Raw genomic sequence first — 27,998 nt, forward strand, 5'->3', positions numbered from 1 at the left:
CATGCACTATGGATTCATACTCGGAATCCCAATAATTATGTATATATTTTAGTTTTTCACAACCAAAAATGGATAAAAACAATTTTTTATCAGTGAATTGATTGTATTTTGCAATATTCTATCTTAATATCCGCCGTATTTTGATAAATAATAAATATTATTGGGGATTTCTGGGGATTTCTGGGGATTTCGGGCTCGGAATCCCAATAATTATGTATATATTTTAGTTTTTTCACTACCAAACATGGATAAAAACAATTTTTCATCAGTGAATTGATTGTATTTTGCAATATTCTATCTTAATATCCGCAGTATTTTGATAATTAATAAATAGTATTGGGGATTTCTGGGGATTTCTGTGGATTTCTGGCTCGGAATCCCAATAATTATGTATATATTTTAGTTTTTAACTTCCAAACATGGATAATAACAATTTTTCATCAGTGAATTGATTGTATTTTGCAATATTCTATCTTAATATCCGCAGTATTTTGATAAATAATAAATATTATTGGGGATTTCGGGGGATTTCAGGGGTTTTCGGTAATTACGGGGATTTCGGTATTTCTACACACCGGTCATAAGGTTTTGTGAAATTCTTAAATTACTACCAGATTTTCAAAAATAATTCTTAACTCAGAAATTTTATTCTTAACATTACTACTTAGTTTTGGAAAATAATACTTATTTTTTATAAATGACCTAAAAATAAATGATAATGGTTATTTTCATGCAAAAAATCAAAATAAACATACTAGCAACTTTATTTATACGAGTTCAACAGTGTCTTTTCAGTATTATACAATTTTATTTTTCAAATACCTTCATATGCCCAAACTGTGCTTAGATTGCATGCCTTAGATGAATTTTTACATATTTCACAATTTAAACGGGTCTCCCCTTCAATCTTTTCAACGATTAGCCATGGGACTTGTCTCTTCCACTCGTTCAATGTTTTTTTTGTGATTAAGTTTGGACCCGTCGTGTCGCGTTTTTGTTTAGCTTTTCCGACTGTGTTGGAAACTGAACATACAACATCGTATAATATTTTTTCTATAATGTCTTTCTAAACATTTAACTTCGGCTCACTTTGCGTACAATATGTTAAAAGCGTGTTTTTTGGCGCTTTGCAGCTTTTTAGGACGCTCTCAGGGCGCCGCCATTGTTTTTTGAAAGATAGACTGTATACGCCGCTTTTATTGGAAAAATGCGCTTTGTTAAACAAACTTGATAACCATTCTATATAAGCACCGCAAAGATCTTTAATACGCGGAAAGAACTCAATTAAAAATCGATACGAAACGATGTAAAAATAATATTCGTAACTTGATTTTGTAATTCTTAATGGTACGACAAGATTTTAAAATAAATACGTAACGGACGTTAAAATAATTCGTAATTACGAAAATACGACCCTTATCTGGAGCTCTGCTAAATATACAGGAGTGTTTATGTCATTCCTTGACCGAAACCTTTCTCCATTTCCAGTTAATATTATCCAATAGCGAATCACGTGGCAGCAGGTGCACTTTGTGACTAGGGATCGCCTCAAAATAAAATTGAACTGTCAAAATAGTTTATTAAACGTTCAAAGCAATATATCCAGACTAGCTTTTGATCACAGATTTTTGTAAAAACCATAACAATAAAGAAAGCAAAAGGTTAAAAATAACAAAACAAAATTAAATGGACCTCTACATAAGATCACACACTGAAGAGCACCTGCATATAATATACATATGCAGCGATTTTTTTACTTTTTTATAAAGTACCGGTAAACGGCACTTTCCCAATTACGAAAAAACTACAAATTTCCCAATTGCTGGTAAAAAAATTCCCAATTTAAGTTAAAAAAAAAAAATTTTTTTTTTTTGGAAAATGCAACATTTTGTTAGTTTCCCTGTGCAGCTCTATGGTTTGAACCTAGGTTAATATAATATTGACAGCTTGAAAACACTTAGTTATCAATTTTAAAGTATTATACTAGCATAAAATCAAATACGTCAATTTCCCAATTTGAGGGTTTTACGACTCAATTTTTCCCAATTAAAGGGTTTTCACGACTCAATTTTTCCCAATTGGACCGGTACGGGTACTTTTCCCAATTGGACAAAAAAATCGCTGATATGTCATACAATATACAGTATACTGCAGTGCTCCAGCTAGGCCTAAATCGAAAGGCGCCGCGCCCTGCCCTCCCGAACCTCCGCCCTGCCCCCCCGAACCTCCGCCCTGCCCCCCCCCCCCTCCCTAAAAAAAAAAAAAAAAAAAAAAATAATTTTTTTTTTTTTTACGTTTGATAATTCATAAATCTCTTAGTACATTGTAATTAGTTTAATCCTCATTGTAGACATTATATTTGAATGGTTTAATAATAATGGGAATAATACAATTATTTATAACATATAAATTAACATGCAATAGAAAGCATTCCAGAAACACCCGCGCGCTCGAACGTGCCCTTTTCACAAAATACTGCGCGTTGAAAGTGCCCTTTTCACAAAATACTGCGCGTCGAAAGTGCCCTTTTGACAAAAAAGCCCCCCTGCCCTTTTCAAATCCTAGCTGGAGCACTGATACTGTTTCCAAGCAACAAGGCCATCCTTAAAAAATTGTTTGTTTGGCATAACCCGACCCAGGTAAATTTGGGTAGTAGGGAGTTGGGGATTTTATTTATTTTTTAGTATTTTTTTCTCTGTAATTGAACTTCGACATATACCAAACTGAAAGGTAATTATCAAATAAAGCTCCAAGTCTTCTGCCTTGGAAAGGAAATGTTTAAATATTTTTCTGCACCGCACGTGTATTTGTAAGTCTATTTTTTGTATAAAGAACATCGAAAATATAATATAATCGACAAAAAATACTTAATCCGAAAACTAGAGTCCAAAAAATTGTACGCATTTTGCACATGAAAATGTGCATATCGTTTGACTACAGAAAATGAAAACAAGTAACCTAGCAAATACGTAATTAATATACTATTTGGTTGACATATTACTTTACAATAGCATAGTTTGTGAGTAAAAAACAACAAAGTAATTAGACTATAACATTATAATTTCAATCAAGAACAGAAAGGTGTAACATCTTCGACATGTAACTAATTATTTAATTATCATCCTTTAATTCAGATCGATAGCCGGTAGAAAGTTGTAAAGTGATCAGCTTAAAAATAATTTATTGAGTGTTATGCTTATTTTCATTTGCTTATTTTTTATACTACTTTTGCCATCAGCCATTATTTAGCAGGCAGACGACAATTTAAACTGTGTATTCCATTATCTGTGCATGAATTACACAAAATTACCCCATAGCAAACTCAATGTTGATTGGCCATCTACCATATGCGCATCAAAACGTTCATGGAAACAAAGAGAAAAAAATAGTTAAAAAAAACAATCCGGATTAAAATGGCAGATGTTTTCAATGAAATTTAACGAGATTTTAGCATATTCACAAATTATATATTTTTTTAGCCAAATTCGCTATATTTTCGCAAATGGCAAATGACAGCGTGAGCCCTGTAATAGTGAGCATTTATTCCAATAATAACACATTCCCAATGCTCGTGCTGTCCTTTCGCCATTTGAGCCATCTGCGCCATTTGCAAAAATATTGAGAATTTTGCTCAAGAAAAATCTAAATAGCGAAAATTCGAAAATCTTGTAAAATTTCGTTGAAAACATCCGCCATTTTAATCCGGACTGGTTTTCTATATTTGTCTCTTTGTTTCAATGAAAGTGTTCGCAATTCGAACAATTAACAAAACCAGGTGTGTACCCGATTAGACAACGCTTGACCAGACCTTATTTTTATTGCAGTGCACATGGTAGCTGGCCAATCAACATTGAACTCGCTTTCACATGACATGACGTTGTCGAATGAAACATGAGAAAGAGTGAGCAATCGGATAATATTGGGTCATTTATGCGCAGATGTTGTATAATTTGAATACACATTTAATATCGCAGTCTGCCTTCAAAATAGCGGCCGGTTGCTAGAGATAAACAAATAAAACAAAAACGTGACAATACCCGTCAATAAATATTTCTAAGCTGACCACTTTTGATGTTTCTTCCGAATATTCACCAATCTGAATTAAACATGTGTGCCTCCGTAGCTCAGTGGATAAGGCGCTTGCGTTGAAATCCAGAGGTCCCGGGTTCGATCCCGGGTCGGGGCACACACATGCCAGTCATGTTTCAGCGGAATGCTGACTGACAATTAAAGGCTTAGCCCGGCATTAAGACAACTTAAAAAAATAAAAAATTAAACAGTATAATTAAATAATTAGTTATATGGCGATAATATTACACATCTCTGCCGATTGCCGAATTAAATTGAACAGTGATAATTAATCTTTTTTTTTTTTTAAAACATCATTTAATAAATTACCACACCCCACATAATACCCCCTCTCACCCCCACTACCCCCCCACCCCCCCATTTTTTTTTCTTTTGTTATTTTTGAAAGATAGTCTAATAAATTATTGAATATGAACAATTTCCCCATGATGGCTTACGTTATACTGTCAAGCACTTGAATAGGCGAGCGCGCTGTCCTCTGACAGCTCTTGTTATAATCAGATTTTATTAAATGAGTTTATACCAGCAACTTGCCTTTGAAACGTCCGTGCATTCAGAAATGTATGAGCCAGAGTGCTTAGTAAATGAATAAACAAGCAATTGTGTTAAGTTGTTGTGTTTTCTTCGTTCAGTATAAAAAAATAAATATCACATCCATACAGGTTGATAAAACTGGGTTATGTTAACATAACCATTCTCGGGTAAACATTATGTTTTTATCAACCTGTATGGGGTGTGATACATGTATTTATATACATGTATGTTTAAAAAAAAACTTGCAATGTAACTTCAAGCATTATAAAGTAATATAAGATAAATTTGAATTATATTTTCAAATAGTATAAAGTGTTAAATAGTAAGATGCTCATATACAAGTGGTTACATAAATTTTTGAATATCCTGTTGCTTCTAGTAAGTTTTACTCATGTGCTTTCATAGAAGAAACAGCAGGTTTCCTATTTAATAATGCAATATAAAAAATGCTGGTTGGGACCAAATATACATGTAATTACATTATTTTCAAAAGCAGTAAGCATTAAAAATAATAGCATATCATCCCAGGCAATGTGAAAAGGCCAATAATAAAATTTACAATATCACTAAACGATGTTTGACAGGAAGAAATTCGTTTGAGATTACCCCTGGTTTACTTCATGTCTGTTTCAGATTTGACACCTGTGGCAGTGAGTTATTTGCAAGACTCTAAATTCACAGTTTAACTGAAAATGTATAAACCTTATTGTTTTTTATTTCCTGATAAATTATATTTAAATCAATACCAAGATCACTTACCGTGGACAATCCGTTATAGAAGCAAATGTATTCTAATTTCCGATGACCGATCGCGCAGACAGGATTTTGCCGCCATTCGAAATTATGTCTGCGAGTGTTTCGACAATTAAGATTGTTTATATTTGTCTATTTTCTTCCGCTTTGTTGCGGAAAAAAATCATCAAATATTAAGGTATATGGCTGTACAATTTGTTCAATCATAAGTGGTAAGATTTTTTTTCAATGTTGAATGAATTGTAATTTGTTGCGGAACTGGCGATTTTTCGGAACTGACGACCTGCCTGTAGATGTGTATTGAACTAGGAGAACTGAAATAAACATTAATTTAAACCAAGTTATTCAATGGAACTTATAAAAAGCGTTAAGTAAGTTCTTACTTCAGTTATTGAGAAAAGAGACAATTAAGTAAAACTTTCTCAAGAGATGTCAAGATAGCTCACGCTTAAAAGACGACCTAGACATAAATTAAGGTATCAAGGTACCAATTTGTGAATTTTTTTACCTGTTTCCACTGACTTTTGTTAATATTTAGTTTAAATACTAAATTCAGTGTGAATATAAACACACAACACTCTCATGCATAATTAATTATTATCTTTATTATGCGCCCTGTAGGGTGGCATATACATGTAGCAGTTGAACTGTCCGTCAGTCAGTCAGTCTGTCCATCCGTCCGAAAACTTTAACGTTGGCCATAACTTTTGCAATATTGAAGATAGCAACTTGATATTTGGCATGCATGTGTATCTCATGAAGCTGCACATTTTGAGTGGTGGAAGTTCAAGGTCAAGGTCATCCTTCAAGGTCAAAAGTCAAAATACAAAATCAAGGGAAGTAATAAGCTTTAAAAGGGAGATAATTTCTAAACCTGCCAAATGATATATTGAAATTGTATATATAATAATATGAAATAATACAACTGAAGCATAATCAAAATGACATTTTATGGTCAAGTCTAACACACAATCATACTTTTGGGCATCAAGGTTACCTGTGAATCTACAGTCACGGTAGTGGCTTATAATTATTTCCTTCTAAAAATAGAGATTTGTTAGAGACAATTATTTTCAAAGGAAGTAATTTATATAATTATAAATCTCAAATTATATATTTCCTTACCAAGAATTTAAGTTCTTTTCACAGTTACTGTACATATTTTGTATTTTGTTTATTTATAACTTAAGTGATTAATTTGTCAAAGTTTTTTTGTGTGATGATTTTATCATTTATAATTATCATTTCTTTCCTGTGTAATTTGGTAGTTTACATAACTTACCTGTGGACTTATGTCCATAGATACATGATGAACTGTGGCTATGATCTCTTTGATAAACCACAGGCCTTGGTAGTCAGCGACGTCTGACTTGGTCATTTTTGACTGTCTACAGACCCCCCCCCCCTGTCGCAGTAAGGTGGCATATAGTAGTTGAACTGTCTGTCAGTCTGTGTGTCTGTCTGAAAACTTTAACATTAGCCATAACTTTTGCAATATTTAAAATAGCAACTTGATATGGCATGCATGTGTATCTCATGAAGCTGCACATTTTGAGTGGTGAAAGGTCAAGGTCATCCTTGAATGTCAAAGGTCAAAAAACAAAATTCAAGGGAAGTAATAAGCTTTTAAGGGAGATGTTTTATATACCTGCCAAATGATAAATAGAAATTTTATTTCAAAGCGGCGCTGTAGGGGGCATTGTGTTTCTGACGAACACATCTTTTGTTACTAATTATTTTTTCATGCATGTATGAAATCAATGTTTTATATTGATCACGATGAGCTGTAAAATGCTTAAGTGAATACAATATTTGTTCTGTTCTGATTAACCAGCTTATCCAGTTGCTGTGTAAGTAGGTTTACTGACCACTATGATGTATAAAAAATACTGTTAAATAAGGCAAAACTCAAAATAAACCAAAAATAACTTTCAGTTTCAGAGGATTTCCAGTGATTCGGCTATACTTGCAAACTAAACATTTTTAGCTTTTATACTTATGTTTTAGTAATAAAAAATTTGACAATGAAATAGTTTTGAACTTTAATTTCAGATCTGAATTGGTGTGTTCAGTAAAGTACAACAATACTTTGCCTGATATTCCATTTGACCTGAAGTTCATCACCTATCCTTTTGACCCAACAAGGTTTGGCTTTAACCCATTTATAACAAGAGTTATAGCAATTACAGTCAAGTGGAAAGTAATCTTAATTATATTTAACATGAGTTTTAGAACTAACGGTTGTGTGGAAATAATCTAAATTTCATAATATTTAAATAAACCATTGACAAAATTCGATGTTAGGTGATCAAAAACGAGTAAATTAAAGCTACTGGTTAGTTTCACTAATCTGTGTTTTTTCCTTTGGTGATCATTATTATTTTGAGGTCAATTTAACATTTCAGCTTAGACAGTTTTGGAAATTGCTTGAGATGTAGCATGTTTGTTGAGCCGATGGCTATTTCAGGTTCATATTCTTGAGATGTAGCATGTTTGTTGAGCCGATGTCTATTTTAGGTTCATCCAGTACAAACCCACATCCCTGGAGCGTTCCTTCAAGTATGATCTTCTCACTGAACATGACCTGGGGGTCACCATTGACCTCATCAACCCGGACACCTACAAGATCAACCCTGGGGGTATGACACAGATGATTTTAATTAATTTTCTTCCTAATTGATGCATTTTGCCATATTTTAAACATGGTTTTGATGAAAATTACAGAAGTTATCATTTTGCTTCTGCTAAAATTGGGAATGGTTCACCGAAAGAGCATTTTGCGTATGAAACATCAAAACACATCATAATAAACGCATGCTTTGTCTAAGCAATTAAGTAAATATTGTAAACATTTAACATCTGGCGCTGGTAACTAAATTTAACGTAAATCATAATTACATTACTGTTTAGACACATAAATAATGGTAAAATATGGTATTTTATCATAAACTCAAACGTGTTCATATTACTAAAATTAGGTTCCTCCACTAGGAAAATAAAGCTACTTGAAAAAATGCACCGAGTCAGTTATTCCTTTCCCAAACGGCTTGTCCAATATGACTTTAAACTGTGTGCTCGTCCAAATATATCTCCGTATTGAACAGTTATACATCTAATAACCTATAAATATTAAGGTAAAAGATGGTTGATATGAACCATTTACATTTATCATATGTGCATATTAAGTAGATGTAGTAATATCATCATCAGTTATGCTAGCCTAGACATTGTTGTCTTGCATTTTATTCTAGCTGAGCTGGCCCTGGAAGATGACAGGCTCCTTGATGAAGAGTCAACATCATACGCAGACCAGAAGAGGTAGGATTGAATTAACATAGATTTGAGCATCGCTCTGGGAAAACCCAGCTTAATGCTTTGCATGCTGGGAAATTTGTCTTCTGTTAAAATGTCGTCTGCTGAATTTCTAAAATTAGCATTTTCTTCGATTTTTTTCAAAGAATACTATCAGAATAGCAAACAGTTTGGATCCAGATGAGACGCCACGTTCTGTGGCGTCTCATCTGGATCCAAACTGTTTGCAAAGGCCTTTAAAATTCGGTTCCTGCACGGAAAGAGTTAATGCATATGCGTAAAGTGTCATCCCAGATAAGCCGTACAACACTTTACACATGAACGGGATTTTCGCATAGAAGAGACCTCCGATCAATGCAAAATATCTGAACCCTTTGCATGCTGGGAAATTTGTCGTCTGCTAAAATGTTGTCGGCTGAATTTCTAAAATTAGCATTTTCTTTAAAAAAAAATCAAAGAATACTTTCAGAATAGCAAACAGTTTTGATCCTGATGAGACGCCACGTTCTGTGGCGTCTCATCTGGATCCAAACTGTTTGCAAAGGCCTTCAAAATTGGGTTCCAGCGCTATAAGGGTTAAAAAAGGAGTGTTGTTCCTGATTAACCTGTGCAGACTGCACAGGCTAATCTTAGATGACACTTTACCCTCAGGCATTAAGCCTTTCCCACTTAGAAGCCATGTTAAAATGGCAATGTGCAAACAGCATAAAACCAGAACAGCCTGCGAGTTACTCGCAGTCTGTTCAGGTTCTTATGCTGTTTGCTGCTCTTCAGTATCTAAGGGTATGAAATGAAGCCTTAAAAACTTAAATATTGTAAGAAAGGTCTTAAATTAAATATTACTTTCTGAGGGACTACAAATGCGTCAAAATACGTATCTAAGTGGTTATGGGTTAAGCCCTGTTCCCCAGAGCGAGACTAGTATGGGTCTTGTTCTGATACAACTGGGCATAATGCATGTGCGTAAAGTGCCGTCTCAGATTAGCCTGTGCAGTTCGCACAGGCTAATCAGGGACGACACTTTCCGCTTTAATGGTATTTTTAGTTTCAAGGAAGTCCTTCCTTACCGAAAATCAAGTTTAAGCGGAAAGTGTCGTCTCTGATTAGCCTGTGCGGACTGCACAGGCTAATCTGGGACGACACTTTACGCACATGCATTTTGCCCAATTTTCTCAGAACAAGACTCATATATTTATCTGGCTTCTTCTGTTATGTTACACTTAAAATGTGAAAAAAGATGTGACTCAGTGCCAATGTTATAACAGGTAATAGTTTCTCTAATAAAGGGATTTAATATAATTAAGTCGTGCTCGGTGAAAAGGGCCAGTCTGCACAGGCTCTTCAGAGACGCCTATTTCTGCCTAAACTGCATTTTTTGCTAAGAAGAGACTTTCTGTAAACGAAAATACCATAAAAGCCGAAAGTGTCGTCCCTGATTAGCCGGTGTGGACTGCACAAGGTAATCTGGTACAAAAATGTATTTACATGAATTAAACCCCTTTTTGACAGAGCACGGGCCAATTTTGTTTTCACCTACGTAAAAATGCCCAAAATGTACATACATTACTTGTTTTATTTTCTCGTACAGCTTTTCAAATGTTCATGATGATGTTTGACACTGTTAGGTCCCGTCACAAGATGATGAATGTGTCCTGGCTGCGGAAGACCGAGTACATCTCCACTGAGTACAACAGGTTCATACAGAAGGCCGACAAGTCTGAGACTAAGTAAGGTCTTGGTTTTAAATCCTATTTAATTTTGCTTGATTTGTGGTTTAAGTTTCAGTCTATTTAGACATGGGAAAACCTTGACTTAAGGGTTCCTCAGAAATAACGCATGTATTGTACCGTACTTAGTACAAGGTGCATATACATATGCAAAAAAGTTGGTTGAAAAATGCAAAAATAAACCCAGAATTTTTATTGTTGTGAAAGTGTAATTTTTTTATGAAAATGATAATTTATATTGTTATCCTTTTGTGTAAAGAACAATTGGACTTAATTGGATTTTAGCCTAAAATTGTACGTCAGAGTGTTTTATATTTCATCTCCTATTGACATCTTTTAGATTTGAAATATAGCAGTATACCACACAAATTGTTGACAACTTCTACAGTATACATTTTTTAGTTATAAATGATGTGATTAAAAGCAGTTCCATTTAGGAACAATCAAAACAATAGGAATGATCAGCTTTTACCCCCTTTGAAGACCTCAATATTTTAATGTAAAATGACTATGCATTGACTGTGAGTCCTGTACTAACTTTGTATTGTTCTGTGCTCTTACGTTTGTTGCATTCTTACTCAGGGTGGGTTTTAACATCAAGAAGGCAATAACAGAAGAAAACTTTTACAAGGACAGAGAGAGCCAGATAACTGCTATTGAGAAAACATTTGCAAAGGCCAAAGAAGAGGTGAGGCAATATTGCACGTGATTTCCTTTTTGGCCAAAGAATAAATTCAGTATTTTGCAAATGTAATTTTGTTGAATTTAAAACGTTTGTTATCGGTTATTTCATCTTTTATTCTCAACTTTGTATATGTTACTGTCTGTTATCCAAGAAAATTTATTAGAAATATTTTTCTTGATATTATATTATTCAAGTCTATTAATATTTTCTCTTTGAAGTATAAATATTTGACAACTCTGTATGAGTTGTACCCACAGACTTAAGAAAGGAATATTTCTGACATTTTATAAGCAGGATGAAGTGTTGGTATTCATTAGAAATTGAGCCATTTTCAACTAGTGGTATAACTGTCCCCTTTTGTTTATTGGATTGGTTCATTCACTGTATGTAGAATAATTTGTAATAACTGTATTTCTTAGATCACCAAACACTACAGCAAACCTGGTGTCGAACCGTTGGAAGTGTTGCCAGTTTATCCAGACTTTATGGTAAGTGGACATTTTGTATTGAAATTATATATGAGTCGCGATCTGAGAAAACTGGTCATAATGCATGTGTGAAAGTGTCGTCCCAGATTAGCCTGTGCAGTCCTCACAGGCTAATCAGGGACGACACTTTCTGCTTTTATAGTATTTTTAGTTTCAAGGAAGTCCCTCCTTACCGAAAATCACGTTTAGGCGTAAAGTGTCGTCCCAGATTAGCCTGTGTGGACTGCACAGGCTAATCTGGGACGACACTTTACGCATATGCATTGAGCCCAGTTTTCTCACAACACGACTTATATATTGATGGATTTTTAAATAACCTGACAACTATCATGAGAGAGGCTGTTGTGTGTAACACACCTTATAAATTTCATTTTGCTATAGACGGATAGATTTTTAAGTCAATTTGCACAAATCTTAACCATCATTACAAGATATGTCTTGTGTGTTACCCATATTCCTACCATAAGGATCAAGGTAAAACTAAGAGGTGCAATGTTGCCATAAATCAGCTTTTTTAACACAAGCGTAGTTATGAGACTCATGTGGAATGTAAGAGCATCTGCGTCCTTGTGTGGAACTTATATTGATGATATTAACCCATTTATGCCCAATGGACTCTCCCATCCTTCTAAATTGGATCAATTTATTTCAAAAATTAGGGATGTTTAGTATACTTATTTCTATATTTAGAATATTTATTACTAAAAATCCTTTTAGCAAACAGCGCAGACCCAGATGAGACGCCGCATCATGCTTGCATTTGACTACGTTTTTTTTATTTTAAATAAGAGCCTCTGTTGCAACTTCGATTTGGTCAAAGTATTTAATAAGTTATTTACAAGATATATTTTTTTATGTCGTTATGGCACTTTAATTGCCTTTGTGAGTATTTATCACTTGAAGATCCTTATAATAACTTTCGTTTCATATTCCTCCTGCATTTTATATTTACAGCTCTGGAAACACCCATTTGCTCAGGTGATCTTTGATTCTGACCCAGCACCGAAAGGCCGCACCGGTCCGGCTCTTATGGAGGAAATGTCGCAGGCTATGATTCGGTAAATAATTGCCTTTTAAAAAAGGTTATTATTTTTACCTTTGGTTTGTAAGCCTGTTATTTGGCTGCTATGCGTTGTCTTTTTCTTGATTTGGGAAATAGGCCTAGCATTTTTTTGGGTGGTGATGGGAATATATGGGCAGAAGAACAAATTCGAAAAAAGCTGAAGGTCATAATTTATGGTCTAATGTCTAAGTAAAAGGGCTTGCCCGTGCCCACATGAATTTAAGTAATATGAATATCTTTGCACAATTGTAAAAATATTTGTTTATTTCTACTATGAGATGTTATGTTAAATACAAGAACCACATGGATGGATTCAGTTGTTAGTATCATATTTTGACGTCAAATTAAGGCTTATAGTCAAAAAAGGTTGTCAAAGAAAAGAAAGGTTGAACATTATTTAAATATGGATGTCAAAATAAATGTGCTGGTAAGACCTCGTACTTCTCTACTTTATTATAGAGTTGCAGATGAATCCTGTGAAAAATGACACATGTGTTTCAACTGTTTGACTTTCGATGGACATGAACATATCGTTCTAGTCCATTGATTTTCATGTTACTGCAGTTCAGTGAATGAGCTGCTTGACATATGATAGACATCTAAGTATCGTCATACTGTTACAATTGATGTCATGTTAAAGCGGTGTGATGGATGAGATTCGAGTACCATTATACCATCACAATTGATGTTCATTATACAGCAGTGCGGTGGATGTGATTTAAGTACCATAATACCATTACCATTGATGTGATTAGTCATGTTTAAGTGGCGCGATGTATAAGATTTAAGTACCATTATATCGTGTCCATTGATGTTCATTATACAGCAGTGAGGTGGGTGACATTTAAGTACCATAATACCGTTACAATTTATGTTAATGTTACAGTGGTGCAGTGGATGAGAGTGGTGAGCAGTTTGTGGCCTACTTTCTGCCATCTATGGAGACCTTGGGCAAGAGGAAAAGAGACGAAGAGGAGCACGAAGACTATGTGGCAGACGAGGAGTATGTCATTTTATTAGCTCGGCTGTTTTCGGAGAAAACCCGAGGTATTGTCATAGCCAGCTCGTCGTGTCATTTCGTGTCCGCCGTCCGCGTCATGCTAAAACCTTAACATTTTGTTAAGGTTTTGAACATTGACTCTAAAATCAAAGTGCTTCAACCTACAACTTTGAAACTTCATATATAGCTGCACCTTGATGAGTTCTACATGCCACGCCCATTTTTGAGTCACTAGCTCAAAGGTCAAGGTCACTGACCTCTAAAAAAAAATAAATAAAAAAATTTCTGACAAAATTTAATTTATTCACAATGCAGCCGAGCGTGGCACTCGTTATGCGGTGCTCTTGTTAAAATAATCGTTTGTTAGACACTAAACACCATAGTAAGTAAATAGTTTTTTTTTCTTATTCTATGGTAGTTATGCAGTAGCCAAAAAAGCCAAATGCTTGTAAATGTCGGATTTGCTACTAAAATCCGTTATTGGCTACAAAAATATCTAATGGGCTACTACAAAGTTTTATTGGCTACCAAAATATATAATTGGCTACTTAAACTTCTAATTGGCTTCTTAAATTTCTTATTGGCTTCTAAAATCTCTGATCTTGTACTAATATCTCTAAATGGCCACAAAAATAGCTGAAATGGCTGCTAAAATCTCTAATTGGCTACTTATATCTCTAAATGCCAACTAAAATATCTGATTGGCTAATTAAATCTTCTTATTTGTACCAAAAATAATATCTAAGTCCCTACTTAAATCCCTCATTATCTACTACAATCCTTAATAGGTAACTGACATCTCAAATTTTGTTTTCAAGTATCAGAAAATACTTCAAAATAATGCATAATTTCTTAATTTCTGAGGTTATTATTTTTTTAAATATACATTTTAGCTTCAAATTTAGATTTCTTAATGCCACCTAGTTTCTCAACAATCTCTTTAGTAACAGACACAGCCCCACTCACTTACAAACCATAAACTTATACAATTATATGTGATCGTGGCTGACTACGTATTGGTTCGCTGCAGGTATGACTACATGCTGGCTCGTGAGTACAACTGGAACGTGAAGAACAAGCTGACACGTGGCTATGAGGAGACCTACTTCATAGTGTTCAGGGAGGATGGCTGCTACTACAATGAACTCGAGACCAGGTATGGCTTCAAAGTGATGAAATAATCTACCATAAGGAAAGTGAGACCAGGTATGTTTTCAGAGGGTTGAAAGCGAGACCAGGTACATCTTCAGGAGACTGAACCAATCTTCTATAAGGTATTTGAGGCTAGGTGTTTATCTTGAGTTTATTAGGTCTTTCTGCACTGGAGGTTGCCTTATGGAAGAGTATTAAGTGTTTCCAATAAATCTTAACTCACCAGATTTCCAGGCTCACAAGTGAGAAGAATTTTCCAGGAATTTGTTTTGCTTTAGTTAACCCTTTGCATGCTGGGTAATTTGTCTTCTGCTAAAATGTCGTCTGCTGAATTTCTAAAATTAGCATTTTCTTCGATTTTTTTCAAAGAATACTATCAGAATAGCAAACAGTTTGGATTCTGATGAGACGCCACGTTCTGTGGCGTCTCATCAGGATCCAAACTGTTTGCAAAGGCCTTCAAAATTCGGTTCCCGCACTGAAAGGGTCAAATGGTATGTTTCTATTGCCAGGGTGCGACTGAGCAAGCGTAGAAAAACAGCAGGCATTGCTGTGGCCAAGTCTCGACTGGTGGTCAAACACAGGGATCTCAACGACAGGGAGACTCGTGCTCAGGTCAGCTTTAGACTCATAATTGACATAAAGTCATGCATACTGAGCAGTTTATAGTTTTGCTATATACAATTAGCTGGATAAGGTAAGATCAACTTCTGCTGAAAAAATCTGGTTATTCAATCAAGATTCTGAATGTATACATTTAAAGATAATCATCTGTATTAACAAACTAGTAATTCAAACACGATTTTAAATATTTAAACGTAAAGATAAGCTTCTGTAATAACAAATTGATAATTTAAACAAGATCATGAATATTTCAATATTAAGAGAAACTTGTGTAGAAATATACCGGTATTTCAACAACTGTGATGAATATTTAAATGGTAAGTTAACCATCTGTCATAATAAACTGATAATCCAAACATGATAATTAATATTTAATTAATATTTTAAAAAAATGTCCTAATAAACTAGTTAATAAAACAAGATGGTACATTTTTGAGTGTTCTCTGTCCTAATTAACTGGTAATGTAAACACGATGATGCATATTTATATTTAAGGATAAATGCATTTCTTGAAATCTTGTAATTTATTCACCATTATTAATATTTAAATGTTTAGATAAACTTCTATCATAACAAACATGTAATTTAAACACAATGCTGAGTATTTAAATGTTAAGATAACCTTATAAAATGGTAATTCAGGCATGATGAATATTTAAATGTTTATATAATCTCTGTTCTAACTAACTGGTTATCTAAACATCATGCTTGCTCTTATGTATGGCCAAATCAATGGCTGGAAAAGAAATTCAGATTTTTTAGAATATTTGTGTGTCTTATATCTTATTGCATTCAGAAAGTAATATGTGTCTGTGTTTGTTGGTCAATAAATTAAAGTATTTAAGAGTTTTTCGTATTAAGGAACACACCTTTGTGGGGTGTTTTCTATTGGTCATAGTTATTTGCATTAATTTACATGTGAGATTACTTACGGAATATCCCTTTCTTACAGGAAGCAAAATAGTTTTTTCCCTTTGTTGCACACTGTACTTTTGCATTAACCGAGTGTATATTACAGGATGTTCGCATGACCATGCTGGAACCAGCACAAGAGGAGGAGGAGGAAGAGGAGGAGGAAGAAGAATTCATCAAGAACACTAATAATGGTTTGTATTCAGAACACTTGTACAAGTTTTTTCATGTGTTATGATCTAATGATACAATGGTATTTTGCAAGCGTTATACATGTGTGTTATTTGCATAAGATTTTTATGTCCCCCACCACTATAGTGGGGGACATATTTTTTTTGCCCTGTCTGTTGGTTTGTTTGTTGGTTTATTTGTTTGCCCTAACTTTAACATTTGCCATAACTTTCGCAATATTGAAGATAGCAACTTCATATTTGGCATGCATGTTTATCTCATGGAGCTGCACATTTTGAGTGGCGAAAGGTCAAGGTCAAGGTCTTCCTTCAAGGTCAAAGGTCAAAAATATGGGTCAAAATCGCTCATTTAATGTACACTTGATATTTGGCATGCATGTGTATCTCATGGAGCTGCACATTTTGAGCGGAGAAAGGTCATGGTCATCCTTCAAGGTCAAAGGTCATATATGTATATGGGGACATAGTGTTTCACAAACACATTGTTTTAAAAATAATAATTTAGTATTGTTTCTCGCAGGTGAACTTAACTCCTATACTTTGTGAACTCCATTAGAACACATGTCAGCCTTAAATTGTGCCTGACAGTCAATAGTTAAAAAACCATAAACACTCAAAATCAACAAATATTTCATACCATATTTCTAAAAATAAAGTAAGTACATAAAAATCAATGTTCCTTATAGCAATAGCCAAAATTTTCACGCTATATGTGGTCTGGTAACAATTTGTGTCACAATATATTCCATGTGAATTTTTGGCTACGATATAGGAACGTCTATGAGCGAACAGGAGATTGGCTCCAGGCAGCTTCGTTAGCACGACGTTACTCTCATGAATACGTCGTTCTTCAGACTCTGCCCGAAGCGAGCCCTGCATTTGCTCGTAAATTTTCGGATATCATGGCGGGAAATTTCCATGGAATATATTGTCCCGCAAAAAAATAAAAAGAACATTTGTATCTCTATAAATCTTAGTTACCGTACCACATCTAGCGTTGAAATGTTGGCTATTGCTATAAGGAACTTTAATTTGTATACGCCCGTTTTTAAAAACGGGACGTATTATAGTTTCACTCTTTGCAAGCGGGCGGGCGGCGTCCACAGTAGTGTCCGCTCTCTAATTCAAATAGTTTTCATCCGATCTTCACCAAACTTGGTCAGAAGTTGTGTCTAGACAATATCTAGGTCGAGTTCGAATATGGGTCATGCTGGGTCAAAAACTAGGTCACAGGGTCACATAGTGCATTTCAAGGATTAAGCATGGTGTCCGCTCTCTAATTGAAGTAGTTTTCACCCGATCTTCACCAAACTTGGTCAGAAGTTGTGTCTAGATGATATGTAGGTCAAGTTCAAATATGGGTCATGCCTGGTTAAAAACGAGGTCACGAGGTTACTTAGTTCATTTCAAGCATTTAGCATGGTGTCCGCTCTCTAATTGAAGTAGTTTTCATCCGATCTTCACCTAATTTGGTCAGAAGTTGTCTCTACATGATATGTAGGTCAAGTTCAAATATGGGTCATGCAGGGTCAAAAACAAGCTCATGAGGTCACTTAGTGCATTTCAAGCATTTAGCATGGTGACCGCTCTCTAATTGAAGTAGTTTTCATCCGATCTTCACCTTATTTGGTCAGAAATTGTGTCTAGATGATATGTAGGTCAGGTTCAAATATGGGTCATGCAGGGTCAAAAACGAGGTCATGAGGTCACTTAGTGCATTTCAAGCATTTAACATGGTGTCCGCTCTCTAATTGAAGTAGTTTTCATCCGATCTTCACCTAATTTGGTCAGAAGTTGTGTCTAGATGATATGTAGGTCAAGTTCAAATATGGGTCATGCTGGGTCAAAAACGAGGTCACAATGTCACTAAGTGCATTTCAAGCATATAGCATGGTGTCCGCTATCTTATTGAAGTAGTTTTCATCTGATCTTCACTGAATTTAGTCAGATGTTACGTCTAAATGATATCTGGGTCAAGTTCTAATATGGGTCATGCCGGGTCAATAACTAGGTCTCGAGGTGTCTTAGTGCATTTCAAGCATTGAGCATGGTGTCCAAAACCTTCGAACGGGCGTATCTTGTGACAGTTTGGCACTCTTATTATGGGTTAACTTTATTTTATGAAATATTTTGCGAAATATTCGTTGATTTTGAGTATTCATGTTACTTTAAACTCAGTTTTGTTCATGCACGTGTTTCACAGGACAAATGAAAACATAACTTGTTTGTTCTTGGTTCAATTTAACATAATTATAGTATGAATACTTATGTACCGATAATATCAGAACTTAAATATATTCGAGCATTTAAGGTCAGTGTAAAGTAACTATTGGCAACCTATATATGATCGTGTAGTGGTCTCATCATACTATGACTTGTATTTTTTTTCTTCAGATGATGAGTTTCAAAGTCCCAAAAGCGAGGATGGTCGCAGGTCAAGATCACGTTCAAGGTCAAGTTCAAGGTCAAGATCGAGGTCCCGAAGCGGCAGTGGGTCAAGGTCGCGATCTCGTTCCCGTAGCGGAAGTAGAAGCCCGAGCGGATCCAGATCTCGATCCAGAAGTAAGAGTGGAAGTAGAAGTAGGTCGCGCTCGGGTTCGAAGTCACCATCTCGAAGTAGGTCAAGGTCAAAAAGTGGAAGTCGTAGTCCCAGCCGGTCTCGAAGCAGATCTAAAAGTGGTTCTAGAAGTGCTAGCAGAAGCAAAAGTAGAAGCAGAAGTGGCTCGAGGTCACCGTCGCGGTCGAGATCGCGCAGTCGTAGCGGAAGCCGCAGCCGATCGGCAAGTAGGTCAAGGTCACGCAGCGCAAGCCGCAGTGGTAGCGAGAGTGAGGCAGACAGAGGAAAGAAGGACGAGGAAGAAATCTTTGGTTCTGATAGTGACTCTGACAGTAATTGAGGATACTCATTCTCTGCTACCTACATTGTATATACTAATGAAACGATTATGTTCAATTCGTTTGTGTTGTCGTACAGGCACAAGCGTTCATGGTGATGATTCTGTTAGGAGTCATATTCATATTTGGTCTGATAAAAACTCGGCACTGTGTCTGATTGTTTGATTTCATACAGGGTTAAGAACAGTCATATAAATTCAGAGTTTTTAGCTCGACTATTATATATGAAATATATAGTGGAGCTATCCTACTCACCCCGGCGTCGGCGTTTCTGTTCCGTTTCCATTAGCGTTAGTGTGCAAATGTTAAAGTTTTCGTACTACCACAATTATTTTCATTGTCCCTTGACATATTGCTTTCATATTTTGCATACTTGTTTACCAACATCACCCCAACCTATAAACAAGAGCAGACAACTCTATCAAGCATTTTGTCATAATTATTGCCCCTTTTATACTTAGAATATGCATATTATTAATAAATCTATGTTAAAGTTTGCGTACCACCCCAAACAATTCCTATATCCTTTGACATATTGCTTTTATATGTTGCATACTTGTTTAACAACATGACCCCCAACCTATAAACAAGAGCAGACCACTGTATCAAGCATTTGGACATAATTATGGCCCCTTTTACACTTAGATTATTGAACATTTTGCTTAATTTGCCATGACTTCTTTATTTATGATCACATTTTATTATTACTTGACAAACCAACACTTACCTGAATACTACAATGGATTCCACCCAAACAATACCCCATGCCCCTAGCCAGAATCCCCCTTCCCAACCTCCCCCCCCCTGATTTTTTTTTTAACATCTAATAAATTACCCCACCCCACATTATACCCCCCTCTCACCCCCCCCTACCCCCTCCAATTTTTTTTTTCCTTTTTTTAATTTTGAAAGATCGTCTAATAAATGACCACACCCTACATTATACCCCCTCTTAACCCCCCCCCCCCCCAAAAAAAAAAACAAAACATTTTTTTTCCTTTTTTTATTTTTGAAAGATTGTCTAATAAATTATTGAATATGAACAATTTCCCCATGATGGCTTATGTTATATTGTCAAGCACTCGAATAGTCAAGCGCGCTGTCCTCTGACAGCTCTTGTTATGTCCCCCACCACTATAGTGGGGGACATATTGTTTTTGCCCTTTCAGTTGGTTTGTTTGTTGGTTTGTTTGCCCCAACTTTAACATTTGCCATAACTTTTGCAATATTGAAGAAGAAACTTGATATTTGGCATGCATGTGTATCTCATGGAGCTGCACATTTTGAGTGGTGAAAGGTCAAGGTCATCTTTCAAGGTCGTCAAAGTTAAAATATATTGGTCAAAATCGCTCATTTAATGTCACGTTTGCAATATTGAAGCTAGCAACTTGATATTTGACATGCATGTGTATCTCATGGAGCTGCACATTTTGAGTGGTGAAAGGTCAAGGTCATCCTTCAAGGTCAAAGGTCATATATATGGGGACATAGTGTTTCACAAACACATGGCTTGTTGTGTTAATCTGGTTTTTAAATTTGAAGAAACGTTATTGAAAATGTTCATTACACAATCCTTGCAATTGTTTTCTCTCGTTTCACGCACACTTATAACTCATTGATCATGTAAAATAAATGTGTTTGCTTCAAATGCGCATTTTCTATGTTCTATTCGTTTGTGTCGTCGTTCAGGCACAAGCGTTTCATAGTGATGATTCTTTTAGGAGTCATATTCATATTTCGTCTGATAAAAACTCAGCACTGTGTTTGATTCATTTATTTCATACAAAGTTAAGTACGGTCATATAAATTCAGTGTTTTTGTTAATCTGGGTTTCAATTTAACGGAACGTTATTGAGAATGTTCATTTAACTTCATTACAAAATCCTTGCAATTGTTCTCACGTTTCACGCACACGTATAACTCATTGATCATGTAAAATAAATGTGTTTGCTACAAATGAGTGTTGTCTTATTTCTTATATTAATACAGACACACAGACAGATCGTTTAGTCAGACTTACACAACAGTATGTCACGCTAATAGGTGGCATAACACAACAATATATAACATTCAATAGTCATTTAAAAATAATGGACAAATAATCACAATCGATGACAAGTACGCTTAAATGCTCGCGAGGTATTAATGAAATTAATTAAATTTTATTTAGGATCGCATTTTGTGTAACAATATACATACTACATATATTGATGAAATACTTATTTGTCACGTGACACGTATAATTTGTGGAATTTATATGCAGATGGGTTATTATAAAAGATGCAGCTTATATATATTTTTTATCAGTGTAACAGCGCCATATACATAAAAAATGGTATTCGTCTTCTAAATAAAAGTTAGTACAACGTTACCGATAACGTTCAAACCGTGCTAATATCTGCAAATGTGGTTTACAAACGGGAGTTTAGAGACTCGTATTCGTACAAAAATAAGTGCATCCGTCTAAGAAGTAAGTCTAAATATGCATATTCCAAAGAGGTTAAAATTTGATTAATATGCTATACTGAACATTTATACATTTTATCATACCACAATTGTTAAAACCGTTTGGATTTTCAAATACAAAACCAAATTAAAAACTATTTGACATCTTGACATTCGAGACCCAATTGTATAACCTTTGTTACAAATAAAGCTTGTTTGTAAACAATTTGCATTATGTTATTCTCATTATTTAAACTTGAACCAATATTTTAGAATTTTAATAAACCTGTTAACGTTCATGGGCTATGTACCCAATTCTCCATAAACCGCAACACTGCATGTTTTTAACTTAATATGTAGCAAACGTTCAAACAACTGACAGAATATAATTATTTCTTTTATACCTAATGATAAAATATACATTTCTGCAGTGAAATAACACCAGTGAAAATAAACAAATTGTTATTTTCACCGGTGAAAAAAACAAATTTTCGGAACTACTTTTTCTATTTTTAAACGATCATATCAAGATTTACTTTTTATGATCACGAGTGAATTAAAAACGATATTCCATCGAATCCAGCAAATTGTATTTTTATTTTATGCTTTTTTTTCACCGTTTATTTACATTGTAAAATAGTTAAACCGGAGAATTTCGCTGGTATAATGACGTCATTTTGTGTATTGAAATGTATTGAGGCACGCCACGGGAGAAAGGGAAACAGCTGCTTATTATTCTTGAAAAAGGGGCATAAAAGAAACAGAAAATTTGTTCATGTCATTGTAATATCGTTTGTTATTTCACGAGAGATCATAGAAAATATATTTTCACGAGTGGCTACACTGACATGGACAAATATCTTCTATTTTTTGTACACGTAACTGATTTTAAACAATAATGTTTTCGTGGCCTAAAGGGATTTGCAGTATTAACATTGAGCCACCTAGCATTTTCATTTAAATAGGAATGTATTCAACAAAGAATAATAAAATTAACGTAATATAATCTATATTTAAACCAGAGTTTGTTATATCTTGTAGGTAAAGTTCACGGTCTTCAACGAATAAGGAAAACAAAATCGGTCACATTAAGTCATCTTTACGCACACCGACTGCATAACTAAACAATCTGAATAGGATGAACATGATTAACACGTGACTGAACATTTGCATACATATTATTTATTGTTCTGAGCACTTTGGCTTGTATACCAGACTTGAACATTTTCAACCATACTATTTTGAGCTATTGACTATCAAAATCGTTCAACATATCGATGAATATAATCTACAAACGTTTAGTTCCTAAATCCGAAGTGCGCATCCGAAATAATAAGTATACACATGTAAGGATGGGCCATAAAAATAAAACTTGGTTGTAATCCCATCTGTCGCTTATGCAGTGGTATGACATGCCGGAGTCATTATGCATGTTAAGCATGATTATTATGTATCGGACCAGACAACAGTTAATCTAGGCATTTTAATAGTAATTTGTATACGCAGTTGATCATTACATGCATATCAATATACAATGTACGTCAATAATACCAATACGTCGATGTGATGCTATTTTTGAAGTTACGGACATTGGTTTACACACATGATTCAAGTAAATAATACATTTTAACGATCCAATATATTTACGTATGTCTCCTGATATTGCGAGAATCATTTTTTGTGTTGACGTGGAGGAATGGAATCCGGAGCTTGAACATCGAGCGATGGTCACCAATGTAATTGAGCCGAGATATACTTTACCAATATACATGTAAATGTTTGAATCTTAGGGCAGACCAGCCTTGCCCCAGTTCGTGACTAATTTCTCCGTTTTTTCTGCGACTTAAACAGCCCCTGTGCAGGCGAATCACACATACACGTTCACCACCCCAAGAATTTCTTTGTGTAAGTTGTAGCCTTCCTAATTGCCGTCGTAGCATTTTCGTGGAGTTCTTTGATTGGCACGAGTCATGTCAAGTTTCGAGGCCGGTATAACGACATCGAATTCCCAGTATCGGTCTGTATTGTAGTACACAATTTCGCTTAGTTTGGGACATCTGCACATCAGCTTGCGTAAAGCTTTGTACGTAATTATACTGAAACAGCCCAAAGTTAAGCGTTCTTAATTGTTATCAGAGTAAGCGACTGCGTCGAATGTATAGCCGGTGAAACCGATCTGGTGTTCTTTACTACTCATTGATTCGTATTTCTGTGATTCTTACACATTGTGGGGCAAACTGAACGAAGCCGTCGTCCGTGATTCTGGGACAGCATGTTAGGTTTATACTGCGAAATATAGGGCAACTGTTTGCAATTTGGTCGAGACATTCATCTGAAAGCTCGTTGCAGTTGGCGAGACTCAAAGTCGTCAAGTAGTTAAATAATTTACAACTCTGTCTATCCAAAATACATTTGATTGCCCAAATACCTTCTACATGCAATGTACTCAGTCGACTGCATTTTTCTAATGCATTGCTTATACTTGTTGGCGTAACTAATTGACATTGTGATATCTTGATCACACGGGGCCTTTCTCAGCCTGCAATGTTGCCTAATGTGTTGTCCGAAAGACTTTCACATCCCAATAGTTCAATCCACTGTAGTTTCCGACAGTTTAAAAAAACGTGCAAAACAGCCTCATCGTCTAAAACCGCTTCAGAGAATTCATATTTATTTTTTAGTGTTGACATGTGTTGGTTTTTGGAGGTCACATCCCTGATTGCTCTGTTGATTTCGTTTTTATCTGAACTTAAAGGGGCCTTTTCACAGATTTTGGCATTTTTTTAACTTATTCATTAAATGCTTTATATTGATAAATGTAAACATTGGATCGTAAAAGCTCCAGTAAAAAATCAAGAAAAAAATTTAAAAAAGGAAAAGAACATTGTCCGGAGTAAGTTTCGAACCAGTGACCCCTAGAGTCCTGCCAGAGTCCTGAAGTAAAAACGCTTTAGCCTACTGAGCTATTCCGCCGAGTACACATTCGTGATGTATTTTATACTTTATATAAGCAATCTTCGTAGTTTCACAAAATTTAACGACAAAAACAGAACTCTCCAAATTATTAAATCGTTTCGCGTTGCAACGCTTTATAATTTTTAGGTTTTAAAATCGTCAAAAGATGCATATAATGGCTATATTAGAGCATGGTTAATGTTCAGTATTACTGTTTCCTCACAAATATCATAACTAAAACGAAAACTTACGAATCTGAAACAACTTTTTTCAATTTTGTCAATTTACCAAAGCGTGAAAAGATCCCTTTAACAGACCCAGATCTAACTCATTCTCATCATAGTCATGATAGTTACCGCTGATTAAAGTGTCAACACTTTTTTTGCAATGTTATTTAGCCATGGCGACGTGAGGCTTCCCCTTGCTGCCTTGAGAAATGTCAATATAACGAATGCGTGTATGAGCTGATACCAGAACGCATATAAATACAAGAGGAAAGAACTCACAGTCCACATTATTCATTACGACTTTCTTTATTATCTTTGAGCAGGGTTTATTGGGGGATATCTTCGTCATCCGTTATATCACTGTATGTGTATACTGTATAAGATAGGTCTATGGATTCCAAACACGGCAGCATACTGGGCAATGCAAGAACGGTCTGATTGTTAAGCAGACAGGAGGTCCCCTTTTGTGGGAGCGTTCTTTCGATCTTCCCCAAAGACACAAAGTGCTGGTTTAAAGTCCTAGGAAACGGACATTTCGCACATTATTTCGACAAATAAAGTTAACTCATAAAAAGCAATGTTTTTTTGGAGCAATTGTCCAATTTGCAGCGCTAGATATGGTCTGGTAACATAGATATAAGAAGATACAAAATGCTATTTTTCTTTTATTGTGGGAAAATATATTCAACACAAGTTTATATACCATGTTAGTGTTCGTGTGTCGTATGAATAGATATCGTTGCAGAAAATTAAAATGGAATATATTGTGCCACACAAAATTAAAAACGAGCATTTTGTACCTCATTAAATCCATCTTACCATACCACATCCATCGCTGTAATTTTGGCTGCTGCCGTAAGGGACACTAAATTTTTTATGGGTTTACTTTATTTAACGAAGTATTAAAAATATTCGTTGATTTTGAGTATTCATATAACTTTAAAGATCCATAAACACTGTCTAATACTATTATTCTATATTAACCCATTTATGCCCAATGGACTCTCCCATCCTTCTAAATTGGATAAATTTATTTCGAAAATTAGGGATGTCTAGTATACTTATTTCTATATTTAAAATATTTATTACTGAGAATCCTTTTAGCAAACAGCGCAGACCCAGATGAGACGCCGCATCATGCGGCGTCTCATCTGGGTCTACGCTGTTTGCAATGTCCTTTTTTCAGGACGCTAGGCATAAATGGGTTAAAATTTTCAACAACAAAAAAGCCCATACGAAGGTAAATTACAATGGGAAGACACTTAAACAAGTAATAATGTTGTGTAAACGTAAAATATAAACATTATGCAGTTTTTTTAGCATCTAAAAAGCGTTTTACGATGCTATGGTGTTTCGTTTTATGGATGATCTCGAGTCAGGATTGGATTCATTTGGTTTTCGATAATTTGCATAAATTTGAGCGCACTTGCTTGTGCTTTCTATTAGGTTCGCGTGCTATTATAATATATAATGGGTATAACTTTAAAATGATGAGAAAACCCCATTTTTTCCTTGACGCAATTCCAATCAGTTATGTATTTGCCAATTTACACATTCATTTTTGCAAGCTTTCTTTTTTCTTGCAAAATCGCTTAGAGCAGGACGTCCTCGATTGACCATCGCTGATAAAAAATGTAACGCGAGTCGGCCGACTTCCTGAGGCAGCCACCGCCAAGCAATGTGCGAGGCCTCACAATGCGAATGTGCCTACAGAAGCCCTCGGAAGGCAAATTACAAAATAACAATATAATTCAATGTCTTGCTCGGGCTACCTGCCTTTTGATCATAAAATTAAATAGTGATCGAGTCACCACGAATATTAACAATGCGACAAACAGGGGGCCGTTGCCCTCAATGAAGCTTTAGCTATTCGTCACCCCAAGGCCCTAGGTGAAACGACCACCACCTAGTACGATTTCCATAGACACCAACCCTCTGAACACCCTCTAAACTTGCAACAGGAACTCTGCAGCCCGGGAAGCACCGTTTGAAGTCAACGTAATTACCCAAATGCTCCAGAGAAATGTTCTTTAGAGTACCGCACCCTTTCTCCAGATGTTGCCCTGCTCGCATCCGAGCAAATATCATAAAAGCTAACCGATTGCCCCCCGAACTCAACGGAGATAACATACATGTACTATCAATTACTCCTCAACTGCTACAGAAACGATCCGAGCATAATATGCAGTGTTTTATAAGACACATTCCTCATATTATATGCTATACAATGCTCAATAGATCTTTTTAACACGAAAATTTAATTACTGTGTTATTTGATTTACAACTTAATATGTACTTATCTTCGTAAATTGATTATATGTGCAAATATTATGTATGAATAAAGTACTTGAAACGGAAAAAACTTACCCATACCTCGTTTATGTTCGGATATCGTCACAGGCAATTTGAATAATACTAGTATATTATATTGTTCCATAAAAAATGTGCATTTGTATCTCGTTATTTTAATGTGTCCAGGCCATATCTAACGTTAAAAGTTTGGGCATTGCTTTAAGGAATGGGTGATTTTTTATGTTTTAATTTAATTTTACGAAGTATGCGGTGATTTTGTATTTATGGATCTCAAACCGTTTAAATAATTTCTATAGAAATCTATATCATTTTATCGCTGACATAAACTTTTCTAGATAATTGTTAATTTGTTACGTGCTTTTGCGTTCATAGAACCAAATAAGATTGATGTCGAAAGACCATTAATATGGAGGATGTGGATATGGTTTGCTGTTGGGCTTTGGCTGTTGCTGCATTATATTGTGATTGCGCTGTTGTGTGTCTGGAAATGTGACCAAAAAGAGTGCAGCATTAAAGAACAGCCTACGGAAGCACCAATAGAGCATTTGCGTTGAGTTTCTTACAACGTCGAGGAAAACTCTGTCTACAAAGGAGGCTTTTTATGAATGATATATTTTTAGAGACATCACTTAC

General features: G+C 35.2%; 1 protein-coding gene across 1 annotated transcript in view; it reads left to right on the forward strand.

Annotated features, from left to right (window-relative positions):
* The window catches only part of LOC127872984 (RNA polymerase II-associated factor 1 homolog), a 29,642-nt gene extending 10,065 nt beyond the window's left edge, over nt 1-19,577 (forward strand). The window contains exons 2-13 of the mRNA XM_052416516.1: nt 7,429-7,521; nt 7,894-8,015; nt 8,628-8,694; nt 10,314-10,415; nt 10,998-11,103; nt 11,520-11,588; nt 12,543-12,646; nt 13,538-13,654; nt 14,682-14,807; nt 15,316-15,418; nt 16,446-16,533; nt 18,925-19,577. Of these exons, the coding sequence (XP_052272476.1) occupies nt 7,429-7,521; nt 7,894-8,015; nt 8,628-8,694; nt 10,314-10,415; nt 10,998-11,103; nt 11,520-11,588; nt 12,543-12,646; nt 13,538-13,654; nt 14,682-14,807; nt 15,316-15,418; nt 16,446-16,533; nt 18,925-19,427 (1,600 nt within the window). The 3' untranslated portion in view covers nt 19,428-19,577. The remainder of the gene's footprint in view (nt 1-7,428; nt 7,522-7,893; nt 8,016-8,627; nt 8,695-10,313; nt 10,416-10,997; nt 11,104-11,519; nt 11,589-12,542; nt 12,647-13,537; nt 13,655-14,681; nt 14,808-15,315; nt 15,419-16,445; nt 16,534-18,924) is intronic.
* Nucleotides 19,578-27,998: the final 8,421 nt, after the last annotated feature.

Source organism: Dreissena polymorpha, chromosome 3 (assembly GCF_020536995.1).
Source record: "Dreissena polymorpha isolate Duluth1 chromosome 3, UMN_Dpol_1.0, whole genome shotgun sequence".
NCBI classification, from domain to species: Eukaryota; Metazoa; Mollusca; class Bivalvia; order Myida; family Dreissenidae; genus Dreissena; species Dreissena polymorpha.